At 38.8% G+C, this 13,179-nt stretch overlaps 1 protein-coding gene across 18 annotated transcripts in view; it reads right to left on the minus strand.

Annotated features, from left to right (window-relative positions):
* The window catches only part of LMO7 (LIM domain 7), a 198,447-nt gene that overhangs the window by 126,161 nt on the left and 59,107 nt on the right, over positions 1 to 13,179 (minus strand). For all 18 annotated transcript variants that reach the window (XM_086710178.1, XM_086710175.1, XM_086710247.1 and 15 more), the window contains one exon: positions 1,027 to 1,097. In XM_086710178.1, the coding sequence (XP_086566304.1) occupies positions 1,027 to 1,097 (71 nt within the window). The remainder of the gene's footprint in view (positions 1 to 1,026; positions 1,098 to 13,179) is intronic.

A 13,179-nucleotide genomic window follows, 5' to 3' on the forward strand; every position in this document is an offset into this window, starting at 1 on the left:
CTGATTTCCACTTCATGGATGAGAAAATAAGGCTCAGATGTTAACTCAATTGCTCAAATGTCCAAAAGTAATGGGGCAAGAAATCAAACCTAAGCCCTTTGACTCCTGATATTTGCTGCAGACAACCTTCCTTTAAAAGGATAATCTAAGTCATCTAAATACAAGTACATATACTCTCAGTGTTTGCTTTGGGACAGATTCCGTAAATACCGACGTGGTAAGTGTCTAGATTGGAGTACTTAAGCCCTTTCAAAAACGTGGGTGCATACTCAAGTACATTCTTATAATTTATTTGCTCACTTCTGCAACCTGCACCCTCACCCAAGACTTCATCTTTACATCCCACAGCCCTACCTCTCCCTTACCCCCAAAGGTCACATACCTGGCTAACTGCACTCTGATCCACAGAAGGACAAAGCAGTATACCAAACATATGATGTAGGCCTCATACCATCAATCATGCCAGAAGCCTAGTTTACTTATGATAACCAAAATCTGGGACACGATTTTCGACAATATATTAGCTAAATGTGAATGGCCCATGCATAACTCAACGTGATTGCAGTAATGTAATGACTCCACTTAAAGCTTAAAAGAAAAATTTGCTACTGCTTAAATTTGTTCTACAAGCATCACTCTTTATTGATGAAAAAAAGAAAAAACTTATATTAACTTCTAAGCCAGGCAATTCCATATGTTAGAATACTCAGAGTAAGGGAGAGCTGGTGCAATGTAATACAGCTTCCTCCTCAACCACCCACCCCTACTGGCCCATCAAGAAATAACAGAATCTTTCTTGTTTACTAATTTAAAATAATATATATTTCACTAATGCTATCTTTAGATGCAGAGACTGATAATCCCTTCCTGCTGTCTGGTACTGTAGGGGTATCAATTTGCAGAGATCAAATCTCACTTGTTACCAAGAAAACAGATCTGTGACTAAGGTGGCCATGATGACAACTCACAACACACACATACACACCTTTGCTTTTGAATAATGTTTTCAGTGCTTTAAATACTTACTCACACAACAGAACACCATTCTCTAGAGAAGCTCGAAAATCCTTTGTCTCAAAATTCTTCTCTGTTACTGCCTGAAAGACAGATTTAGGTATTAATGTTCTCTCAATCGGGGTTAATACACAAGTCAAATTCAGCACAAGATTAATTAATATGCATCTAATGTTATACTTGAAAGAAGTGCATACATCACCAAAAGTCGTTCCATTTAGGAAATTACATGTAGTTTTAAGTTACAAAGAGAGAGATTAACCATTTTAGTATGAGCAAATATAAAAAGAAAAAAAAAAACCATAATGAGAGTTTTCTGTAATGTAACTATCTAATGGCTGATCACCAAAAGTTAGAAGCTAAATTTCCAATATGTTTTCTGTAAAAATCCTATGGGCAACCTAGTTTACCAAGAATAAATAAAAATAGATTAAGATATAAGCTTGAAATACCAACTATAGATGCATATCACTAATTTCAGTCCCATCCTTAAATTCCTCAAGTTTCATGGCAAAGCAAAACAGCAGAGGGCATGACTCTCCTGAAACAGATTTACGAAATGGTCCTGACTTGCATCATGAGCTCTTTACTGAAACATCGTAGGGAGAAGGCTATTAAATCCCAACACAGAGAGACAAAAGAAAGACATGGAAGATGGTACATATTTTAAACAGACAATTCCTCCCTTAAGGCTATAACATATGAACAGGCCACCTATAGTCACCACAACCAATGTTCCTTAGCGAAACCACCTGGAAAAATGTCTACAGATCTGGTCTCTTGAGGGTGGAGTAGTTGGGAGGAAAGTGGATCTTACAGAGGATATAGTAGCAGAGAAAATGGAGGCCACGGTGGGAAAAAGCTGGTCCAAGAACAACTCCCAAAACTGGCTCCCTAGCTAACGGTGCGGGAAGAGTACACTACAATGGCAGTGATGCCAGCAGCCCTAGAGGTGCACCCGTCACCTGAAAGCAAGGGCCCTCACTCCACCTGCCACTGCAAGAGAAAAATGGAACTCTGACTCGGGAAGTCCCTAACCTTAAACCCTAAGTGAGCTATAAGGCTCCTGCTGTCCTTACTCACCGCTGCTAGGTTTTCAGCCCACCTAGAGTCCCTGTATGCCTTCCGCATCTTTTCCATAATGCCCAACATTGCTATAGCTAGACATATTATCCGTTAAATGCAAAACAAGTTGTTTTTAGAATAAAAGTTAGTTTCTCATAAGCTGGTTCTATAAATATGGATGGGAGCCTGGGCCAGGAGGTAATACGCTCAAACACAAGAAGTAGATCCTTTCCTACACACAGCATTAATCTACAGAAGGCTACATTGCTGCATGAATTAAACATGTGCTGAGTGTCTCTGTTACAGACACTTACCTGGATACTGGGTCGAGATCTAAAGAAAAAAAAAATACAAGAAGCTCTTCCCTTAAAGACCTCACAGTCACATAAGTAAACACAAAGTATAAAAATGCAATAAAACATATCTAAACAGATTGATACATTCCTTTGGGGGGAAAACCTTAAGTGGCCCATGGATTATCCCAGGTACCCCATGCAGCACGAACTCTCTTGAATTTCCCCCAAATAGATCCAAAACAAACTCAAGATAAGCATTGATCCCAACCAGGAAAAACACAGTAACATCTCATTTACCTGAAAACTCCTCTCCAAAGCCAAAAAGGCATAAAAAAGTCCCAAGAACATCCAAAACGGATGTCAAAGTCTATTCTGTCTAGTCATAGGACAGCCCCTCAGAGCCACCAATACTTGATACACCACTGACACAATCTGGTGACTGAGGTTCCCAAATTAACCCAGATTAGAAGCAGTAAGTTACAAGAAAAAAAGGTTGTTCGTACTGACACATGGATAGCAGTGAAGACAGTCAACAGTCCTGGATGGGGCCAATCAAGAGGGCATGGCAGCAAATGATGGAATGGAAAGAGAAAGGGCTCATGTCAGACAAAAGTATGTTTATATCCCACTTTCATTACCTAAGAGCTGTGTGACCTTAAGCAAGTTAAATAACCTTTCTGAACCCGTCTACTCATCTCAAACAAGGAAAATAGCACCTACTTATTAGCTTATAATGGCCAAGAGGCTGTGCAACCAAATACTTGAGGGTAGCTAACAGCCATGAAGCTTAACCTCTTTACAGGCACTGACCTGCAAGTTAGCACTCTGACAACACACTCTGATAATTAACCCTCAAAGGAATATCTCTGCACCATACAGAAAGCTTAGTAACATTCAGAATATTAAGTAGAAATAATAAAATATACAGACATATTCAGAAAACCCAACTATCCAGAATGGTTTATTTCCCCACAAAGACTACAGAAAGGCAAAATTCATGGTATGTAGATTTCAGACCACACCCATCCATGTCAAAATATTAGTGTACTCTTGTATATATATGTGTATATCTATAATATTTTCAAAATCTAAATATTGATAATATAAAACCAGACTCCATTTATACTGCATTTATAAAGAAAACAGAATATAAAAGATACACAAAGATTTTTAAGTAGAGTCCATAGATTAAGGACATGGGAATCTGGCATTCTCTGTACATTACTGAAGGTATTATAAAACCATACCACCATTCTAGAAGGCAACTTGGGATATGTATTTGAAGTCTTTTTTTTTTTTTAAATTTTTTTTTTCAACGTTTATTTCTTTTTGGGACAGAGAGAGACAGAGCATGAACGGGGGAGGGGCAGAGAGAGAGGGAGACACAGAATCGGAAACAGGCTCCATCCAGGCTCTGAGCCATCAGCCCAGAGCCTGACGCAGGGCTCGAACTCACGGACCTCGAGATCGTGACCTGGCTGAAGTCAGACGCTCAACCGACTGCGCCACCCAGGCGCCCCTGTATTTGAAGTCTTAAATATGCATACTCTGAGGCACACCAAGTGCAGATCCAGGAATTTATACTACAACAGCAGGACAAGAACACAAAGACATGACAGGATTGTTTCACAGCATTATGTGTAACAGCAACAATCATAAACATCCTAAATGCCCAATAAGAAATTTGTTAAATTAGGATATAACCACAAAACAGAAAACTACATGAAATTTAAACTCATGTCATGAAAGTAGATCACTTGTAAAGAATACTTAATGTAAGGGCACCTGGGTGGCTCAGTTGGTTAAGCTTCCAACTCTTGATTTCAGCTCAGGTCATGATCCCAGGGTCATGGGATCAAGCCCCACATGAGGCTCTGCACTGAGCATGGAGCCTTCTTAAGATTCATTCTCTCTCTCTCTGTCTCTCTCTGTGTGTCTCTCCTTCCTTCCCTGCCTCCAACCCCTGCCCCACTCACATGCTTTGTCTCTAAAATTAAAAAAATTTTTAATTTAATTTAAAAAAGAATACTTAATGTATTAATTACAACTTCCTAGGGGCGCCTGGGTGGCGCAGTCGGTTAAGCGTCCGACTTCAGCCAGGTCACGATCTCGCGGTGCGTGAGTTCGAGCCCCGCGTCAGGCTCTGGGCTGATGGCTCAGAGCCTGGAGCCTGTTTCCGATTCTGTGTCTCCCTCTCTCTCTGCCCCTCCCCCGTTCATGCTCTGTCTCTCTCTGTCCCAAAAATAAATAAACGCTGAAAAAAAAAATTTTTTTAATTACAACTTCCTAGAAAATTACAGAACCATCCACATGCAACCAAAAACCTACAGCATTTTGTAAGTACTCAGAAAGTATTCCAACTACATCACACACTAAATGTTCTTAAACTAAAAAAATTAACTTGTCTTCAATCTATATTTAGATTTTTTTTAATCTAAATTAGTGTATTTCACCATGTAATATGCCCTTTAAGATAATCCTCCACTCTTCTGGGTGTAATAGGTAACTCTGTAAGTTAAAAATGTTCCATTAATTTTTTTATTATGTTCCTGGATAAAAGAAAACTGAGTCTTAATATATAATGATTATGTGTGCGAGAGAGACAAAGAAAGCAAATACGGTACTTGAAATGAAAAAGGAAAAATTATCTTTAAGTGGTTTAAGAGATTCCCTGGATATTTTCATGAACATTAGAAATTATTCATACTATATATGCTAGCTACCCTAACCTCAGTAATTCAAAACATCTGTTTATTGTAAAGTACAAATTTTTAATTAGCAAATTATATATCCATGTAAATATAAAGTCACCTAAGACCCATCCTAGGGGACTAAAACAAAAAAGTTTTTCCTAGTGTTTTAAACCACAAAAAGAAAGCGTAAATTTATAGCAGGGATGTTTGGTCTACAGGACTACCTGGGCCACATTCCTTAAGAAACATACAATATGGTATCTACCGTTCCCAGTGAGGCCAGCTCAGGAATCCCTGCCCTGCCATTTTCTACCTGTAACTCTGGACAAGCCAGATTAACTTTCTTAATGTTCTCATCTGTGCCATGGAGACACAAAGTACCCTTCCTCATAGGGTGACTGAGAATTAAATGAGATAAAATATATGAAACACTCAACCCTTGCCTCAGGAGAAGCACTGACAAACGTTAGCTAGTGTAATTAGCCATTGCCATCCATCTGTAGAATGAAGACAAGAAGTTTCATCTTATCCAACAAACAAAAGTCTGTTTTGCCAGACATGACATCCTTTAATTAAAGGAAGAGACTGATTTACTACATTATAAAAATCCACTAGACTACCTTCTGTATCCTGGAAAGTGTAAATATTGTAGAAACCTGTAAAGGAACTCAAAATACAGTGAAGGCAGCTTGTTAAAACAACTAAATCATACTTTAAAATATAAACCCATCCTTATTTTAAGAAAGATTCAGTGCGCAGAAATTCCAGAATTTTGAAAGAACAAACTAGAAGTTCTAATCTAACAATTACTATTGTGTTCAATAATTTTGAACCTTACTCATTAGTAAATTATTTGAGGTGTGATACATTTTACGTAATGAGGTTGTGATTCATAGGAGCTAAATAAATAAAGACTACGTGTTTCCCTCATAAGCTAACAGAAGTCAACACAAACGAGTAATAATCACTGCGTAGTTACAGTCACACCTTGCCTTCTATAAAAACTTGGGTTTTTTCTACTTTTTTGTGCCCCTTTCCATATTTCCCTAATGCAGCTAAATAAAACCATTACCTGAACTAACCTGAGAGGTACATCAGACAAAAAGGCCTGGGGTTTAACCCTGGACCCATCTCAATGGACACACTTTTGACAAGCCTCTGCTCAGTCCCCTGATTGAAACAAAAACAAAAAACACTGATACTTGCCCTATCTACTTCACAGCACACAAATGATATGCAGAAATACATGAGTCCTCTAAAAAACAAACAAACAACAACAACAAAACACCCCAAACAAACAAAAAGACTACACACTAGAGTCCAGGCTAGTGCCTCTTCCAGCGTGCGTCCCGTGTGCTGACTGGCCATCCTATTGGAAAGTAGCTAAGAAGAAACAGGACCAAGCAGGAAGCTCTTGGGTGAGAAGCTTCCTATGAAGTTAATTACTCTCCAGAGCATATTAAGGGTGGGGCGACAGGCCAAAAGCAGACTCCGCATAAACACCACTGCCAAACCTGTCTTACCACCCATAGCCTCCAGAGAAGCCCATGATAGGAAGTTTTCAAAGGGCATATTTTGTGAAAGAAAATATCAGCTAAGTATACAGGCAATAAGTACAAGTTCACAAATTTCAAAAAAAGCCATTTCTTTTGCTATGAAATGTATTAATTTAATAAACAAATGGGAGCTACCTTCACACCCTCTATTGTCTCCTTTATGGTTTTATATTAATCCTACGGCTGGATGAGATTTCCCACAAAATGTGAGCAACACGCTTCTCTAACGCTCCATCATCTCTCCATTCCAATCCTGACCACATAATCCACATGACTTAAATCCCAAACATTCTGGGAACTTCTCAAAGACCACTTCATACCAGACTGGTTATCAGCAAAACATCCACTAATGCAAGTCAGCAGACACTCATCTCGTTTAAATTTTTCAATTCCTTTCAAGCAGCCATGTAAAAGATGTTTAGAATCCAAAAATGGCTCTCAATCATATTTTTGTGTGAATCACTGAATAAAAACATAGTGCCCATTTAAGTTGTTTTAAAAGAGGGAAAGTGATGTTCGCAACAAAAACTAGGCCATGAGCTTCCGATGGTCTCATAACTGGTTCCAAATGGAGTTACATATTAACTGGTTGATCAACTACTAGATCATATTTAAGATACACATATGATTATCATCATGCCAATCATTTCAACCTAAGTAACGCAAAAAACAAAACAAAACAGAACAAAAACAAAACCCAAGGAACATTTACCACCAGAAGTCACTGTGGAACACAGGACACACATCATGAAACAATTCACAAAAGATGGGTCTGCCCTAATTTTTCCATTCAAGGGAATGACTGAGTGTTCGCCTTCAAATGAGAGAGCCCGTATCAGGCATTGTTTCCACAGCCAGAAGCCCCAGGCCAGTGCACATCAAGGACCTGTCCCGCTTTTCGGTCAATTTCTAAAGCTGTCAAAGAATTAAAAACACCTCTCTCTCCTTTCTTCCATTAAAAATCGGGTTTTTAAATTTTTTTAATGTTTATTTTTGAGAGAGACAGAGACAGAGACAGCGTGAGCAGGAGAGGGGCAGAGAGAGAGAGAGTCACACACAGAATCCGAAGCAGGCTCCAGGCTCTGAGCTGTCAGCACAGAGCCTGACACGAGACTCGAACCCACGAACCACAAGATCATGACCTGAGCAGAAGTTGGACGCTTAACTGACTGAGCCACCCAGGCACCCCCATTAAAATTCATTTTTGAAGGGGGGGCACCTGGGTGGCTTAGTCGGTTAAGCATCTGATTTCAGCTCAGGTCATGAACTTATGGTTTATGAGTTTGAGCCCCGTGTCGGGCTCTGTGCTGAGAGCCTGGAGCCTGCTTCCAATTCTGTGTCTCCCTCTCTCTCCCTGCCCCTCCCCTGCCTGTGCTGTGTCTCTCTCTGTCTCAAAAATAAATAAACATAAAAAAAATTTTTTTTAATTCATTTTTGAAGCAACTGCTACATGATCCCGACAACTCCACAATACAGGTCCAATTTTTATATCCCATTAGTTGTCTCTATCATGGTTTATGATACAATAACTTTGACAGATCTTACTGATCACACATGCCAAAAACTTACAAACACAAGGACTGAGGTGCACAATCAAAAGCATTAGGTAGAAACTAAACATAATTCAAATAAAACAAATGTCTACCTCTTAGCTCCTGTCCTGGAGTAAAATTATTGAAAAGGTTATTCACATTGTTAGAGAAGCCAGTTCTTCCTAAAAGGATGGGCCCTATTCTTTTGAAACTACCCTAACACTGTGTCCCAAATAGAAAGGAACTTGGAGACAAAGAAGATGAGACTGGAACCTTAGGCTCCTTTGTATAATCAAGAGTGAGTCTCTGATTGTCCCCAGGCCTCAGTCTTCTCTGCTGTGAATCAGGTACCCGGATTATGACAGCCAACACTTACTCTGCTTACTTCGTGCACAATCTCCCTTCATTGGCGCAGTAACCCTATGTGGTAGGAGCTCTTAGCCCATTTTTACATGAGGAAACTAAGTTACAATATGGTTGCTTGGGTTGAGATCTAGGTCAGTAAGTAGCTCCCTACCTAACAGGAGTTGAGAATCAAGTCCCAATGTCTATCATTTATCACAGCATGGAGTGAACTCTACAATGTAATCAGGAACCTATGCCCTGGCCATGCCAGTCTACACTGCACAGTCTCCAGGGCAGAACTGTCTTACCCAACTTCCCATTGGTTGAAATACAGTGTACACATACTAGTCACTTATGTGAAATTTAATTATTACTCTTCCTTTGAGTATTTACACTACGAACATTTTAAGCAAAATAGAACAAGACCAAAACAAAACAAAACAAAAACAAACAGATGGTTACATTTCAAGTGCGTGGGGTAAGGGGTGATGGGAGGGGTGTGGGGAGTGTTTTGGAGGAAGAACCTACCTCAATTCCTGATATCACTTTATTAAAGTAGCCTTCTACTGCATAAGAGCTAACCCATTCTAGTTTTGTCAATAGTTTAAGGATAAACACAAGGATCTATGAAAACATATCACTCTAGTGATACACCTTTTCAAAAGGGAATATTCCTGTACAGGAGTGCTGACTTGAAGGGGCACATGCACCCCAATGTTTATAGCAGTGTTATCAACAATAGCCAAATTATGGGAAGAGCCCAAATGTCCATCAACTGATGAATGGATTAAGAACATGTGGTGTACATATATAATGGAATACTACTCGGAGATGAAAAAGAATGGAATCTTGCCATTTGCCATAACATAAATGGAAGTGGAGGATATTACGCTAAGCGAAATAAGTCAATCAGAGAGAGACAGATATCACATGATTTCACTCATATATGGAATTTGAGAAACTTATCAGATGATCATAGGGGAAGGGAAAGAAAAAAACAAGATAAAAGCAGAGAGGGAGGCAAACCATTAGAGATTCTTAAATCCAGGGAACAAACTAGAAGCTTTGATGGGGGTGGCAGAGTAGGTTGGGTGGGGAAGGTGGGCGATAGGCATGAAGGAGGGCGCTTGTTGGGATAAACATTAGGTGTTATATGTAAGTACTGAATCATTGGATTCTACTCCTGAAGCCAAGATTACACTGTATGTTAACTAACCTGATAATTAAAAAAAAAAAAAAAATTAAAGGGAATATTCCTGGACAAAATGTTAAAAATTGAGAACTTGTCACCACTATGGATTTGCTACCTGAAATTTTATCCAGACTAAACAATATGTTTTAATTTAACTTTCCATTTAAACTATTTCTTAATTTTAACAGAGATACTAAGAAAGTACCCAGTTATTCACTCAAAAATCACGTAATGACAGTTGCTATGCACATACCTGGCATGGCGCTTGGCACTAGGAATATAAAAAGTTGAGATGAAGCAATTCTCAGAAATCCCTCTTTAAAAATCTAACCCTGTTTTGAAATGCATACCCAAAATGCTATTTTAAGCCAGGGCATCTCTCTAAAATGTGATTAACCCTCTGAATTACAGCATGTTCTTGGTTAACTTATATTGTATATTCAGCAAATAATATTGCTTTAAGCAACATAATTCTCAAGTCACTGGCCTCTCTTATGATTTGGCATCGTACTACATAATATCCTGGAGTATACTAGGACTGTTTTCGCCAATACTAATATCACTTGATAGCCAATCCAAAGCTAACTCTCAGTCTTCCAAAATAGTGGTAATCAGAATCGCACAGATCACCGAATTCTAAATGGAATCCAAAAGTCTCCGAATGGTCAAAAATCTAAACCTTTTCCTGCCCCCATGGTTCCCTCAAGCCCTGAGTCTCAGTGGTTCACATAAGTTACACCTCCCACTTCGCCTTCTCTTGGGAAGGACCCACGGGTCCTCATAAAGCCAGGAAGGAAAAAGAGCAAAATGCAAAGCTCCCAGTTGCATTCCCAGATAATTAAGAGCCAACTACCATTATAAACACTCAAAATTCTCACTCAATCATCATCAGGCCAAATGTCAACCATACTCAGATTTAGAAGTGCAAAAAAAAATGAGTTTAAACATAATTTCTGCTCCAGAAGTGGCCACTTCCCTATATGATTACTAACTCTTAGGATACAGTCTCAAATAATCTTGGCTTAACCCATTATTAATAAGCCAAAAATGAAAAGCAACTGAAAAGAACTAAATAAAACCAAGGGAAGAGGAAGATTTACTTCAGGGCTGACCATTTATGTGCCAGGTTTCATCTAGATACCAAATCCAAGAGAACTTGTCAGCAGCTAGTTAAGTTCACTGAAAACATCACACACACATGTGCTCAGGTTTTACAGCTATACTTTGTTCAGTTACCAATCACAAAAACTACTTCCAAAGGGTAAAGTATAAAGTACATTTTGTCTATAGATACAGGTTCATACTCCAATTTATGCTGTTGCAGACAATAAGGAAAATATTCCAAGGGAAAAAAAAGTCTACAAAAAGCCTAGCCTAGTATATAAATTATTAGCTTTTTCCAGATCAAGGAGTTTTCAAATAACTAGCACACAAGGCACATGTAGATGTGAACATCCATTATCAGGATATTTTAAGTATAGTTCAAATGCTTAATATAATCATGGGTTGTCAAGAGTCAAGAGATGTTCTTTTTTCCAGAAATGTCTCACATACACATTAGCAAGTCTCAACAATTATCTGCTTATCTCCCAGAGAATTACTATGAGAGTCATCACTGTGGGAAACATTCATTTGTGGAAATAGTGTGTCTATATTACAGGTAAGAGTCACTACTTATTTTATATGAACTTCAAATTGATAGTTACATCCCCTGGCACCAATGATATGCTTTAGTCGCCTGTGTAAGTTTGGTATTAAGGAATGGAGCTGAGGTGAGCACTAACACAGGAGTTCCCTAAATGATTCTTGATGGATTCCTATGGTAAGCTAACACTTCAGTCCTTCTGACCCACTTGTCAATCTTCCTTCCACTGAGCAATGAATTTCTAGGAAACAAGAGATAGTTATAATATATTCCTAAGCATATACCCAAGAGAAATAAAAACATGCCCACACAAAATCTTATATATGAATGTTCACAGCAGCATTACTTATATTAGCCAAAGAATAAAAAAAATCCAAATGTTCACCAACGGATGAATGAATAAATAGAATACAGCATAACCATACAGTGGAGTATCATTCAGCCATAAAATGGAACAAAGTACTAATACATGATACAACATGGAGAAACCCTGAAAAACACAGAGCTAAAGGAAAAGAGCCAGACACAAAAAAATTACATATTGTGTGATTCCATTTTATGTGAAATGTCCAGAATAGGCAAATCCAGAGAGACAGAAAGTAGATTAGCGGTTGCCAGAAGGTTAGGGGAAGAGAAGAATGGGGAGTGACCGTTAATGTGTATAAGGTTTCTTTTGGAAGGATGACAATATTCTGAAATTAAACAGTGGTGATGGTTGCACAACTCTGTGAATACACCAAAAAACAATAACAACAACAACAACGAATTGTATACTTTAAAAAGTGAATTGTAATATGAATTATAGCTCAATAAATACGCTCTTTAAAAAAAATTGTACACCTAGACATTTGTGCATTTTACTGAAAGTTAATACAGATGACTTTTAAAAAGATGGTTCTAAAAGGCCTTAGACACTATCCATACCCCATACACAAAAGACAATCAATATGAGTTAAGCCAATAAAGTAATTTCTGTACTCTAAATGACCACCTCCCTTAAAAAGTTACATGTAATTTCACAGAAATAAATCTAAGCTTCCAAAGTGGAGCTTCCTCTACCTGACACAGAAATGTTCGAGTATTAAATTATGATTTTTTCCTCTTATATAATAGTATCTATCTTCTGGTTTTTAAATGTGTCATCTTTGCATTGTATCTAAATAATGCCACAACCCTAAGTTTTCTTATGTGCATCTATGCCCTTTTTAGATAATTTGCTTTACTTATATGGTTTCAAAGCAGAACACACACTTAGAGTGCAACAAAGAGGGCCACAGCAAATGAGCTTATACACTTCCACATTAACTCCTGCTGTAAAGTAATTACAGTCCCAACAACAGAATGGTTAGGAAATCAGTTTTCCTCAAACAACCTGCGGGACAAAGTTTCCCCTAGATTCTCTCCATGGCCTTAACAGATCTTAACAAAGCTTCCAGTTTATTCATGTCAAAAGTAAATATGCTGGGGCGCCTCAGTTGATTAAGTGCCCAACTCTTGGTTTCTGCTCAGGTTCTGATCTCACAGCTCCGAGGATCAGGCCCTGCATCGGGCTCGGTGCTGACAGCTCGGAGCCTGCTTGGGATTCTCTCTCTCCCTCTCTCTCTGCCCATCCCTGCCCCCAAAGTAAATTTTTAAAAAGTAGATATTCTGATGGCTCCATAACACACCTACTTACTCGTTTAAAAAGTCCTTGACTGGAGCGCCTGGGTGGCGTAGTCAGTTAAGCGTCCAACTTTGGTTGTTCATGAGTTTGAGCCCCACATCAGGCTCTGAGCTCACAGCTGGGAGCCTGGAGCTTGCTTCGGATTCTGTTTCTCCCCCTCTCTCTGCCTCTCCCCTGC

The sequence above is a fragment of the Puma concolor genome, chromosome A1 (assembly GCF_028749965.1).
Source record: "Puma concolor isolate L17-30 chromosome A1, mPumCon1.1.hap2, whole genome shotgun sequence".
NCBI classification, from domain to species: Eukaryota; Metazoa; Chordata; class Mammalia; order Carnivora; family Felidae; genus Puma; species Puma concolor.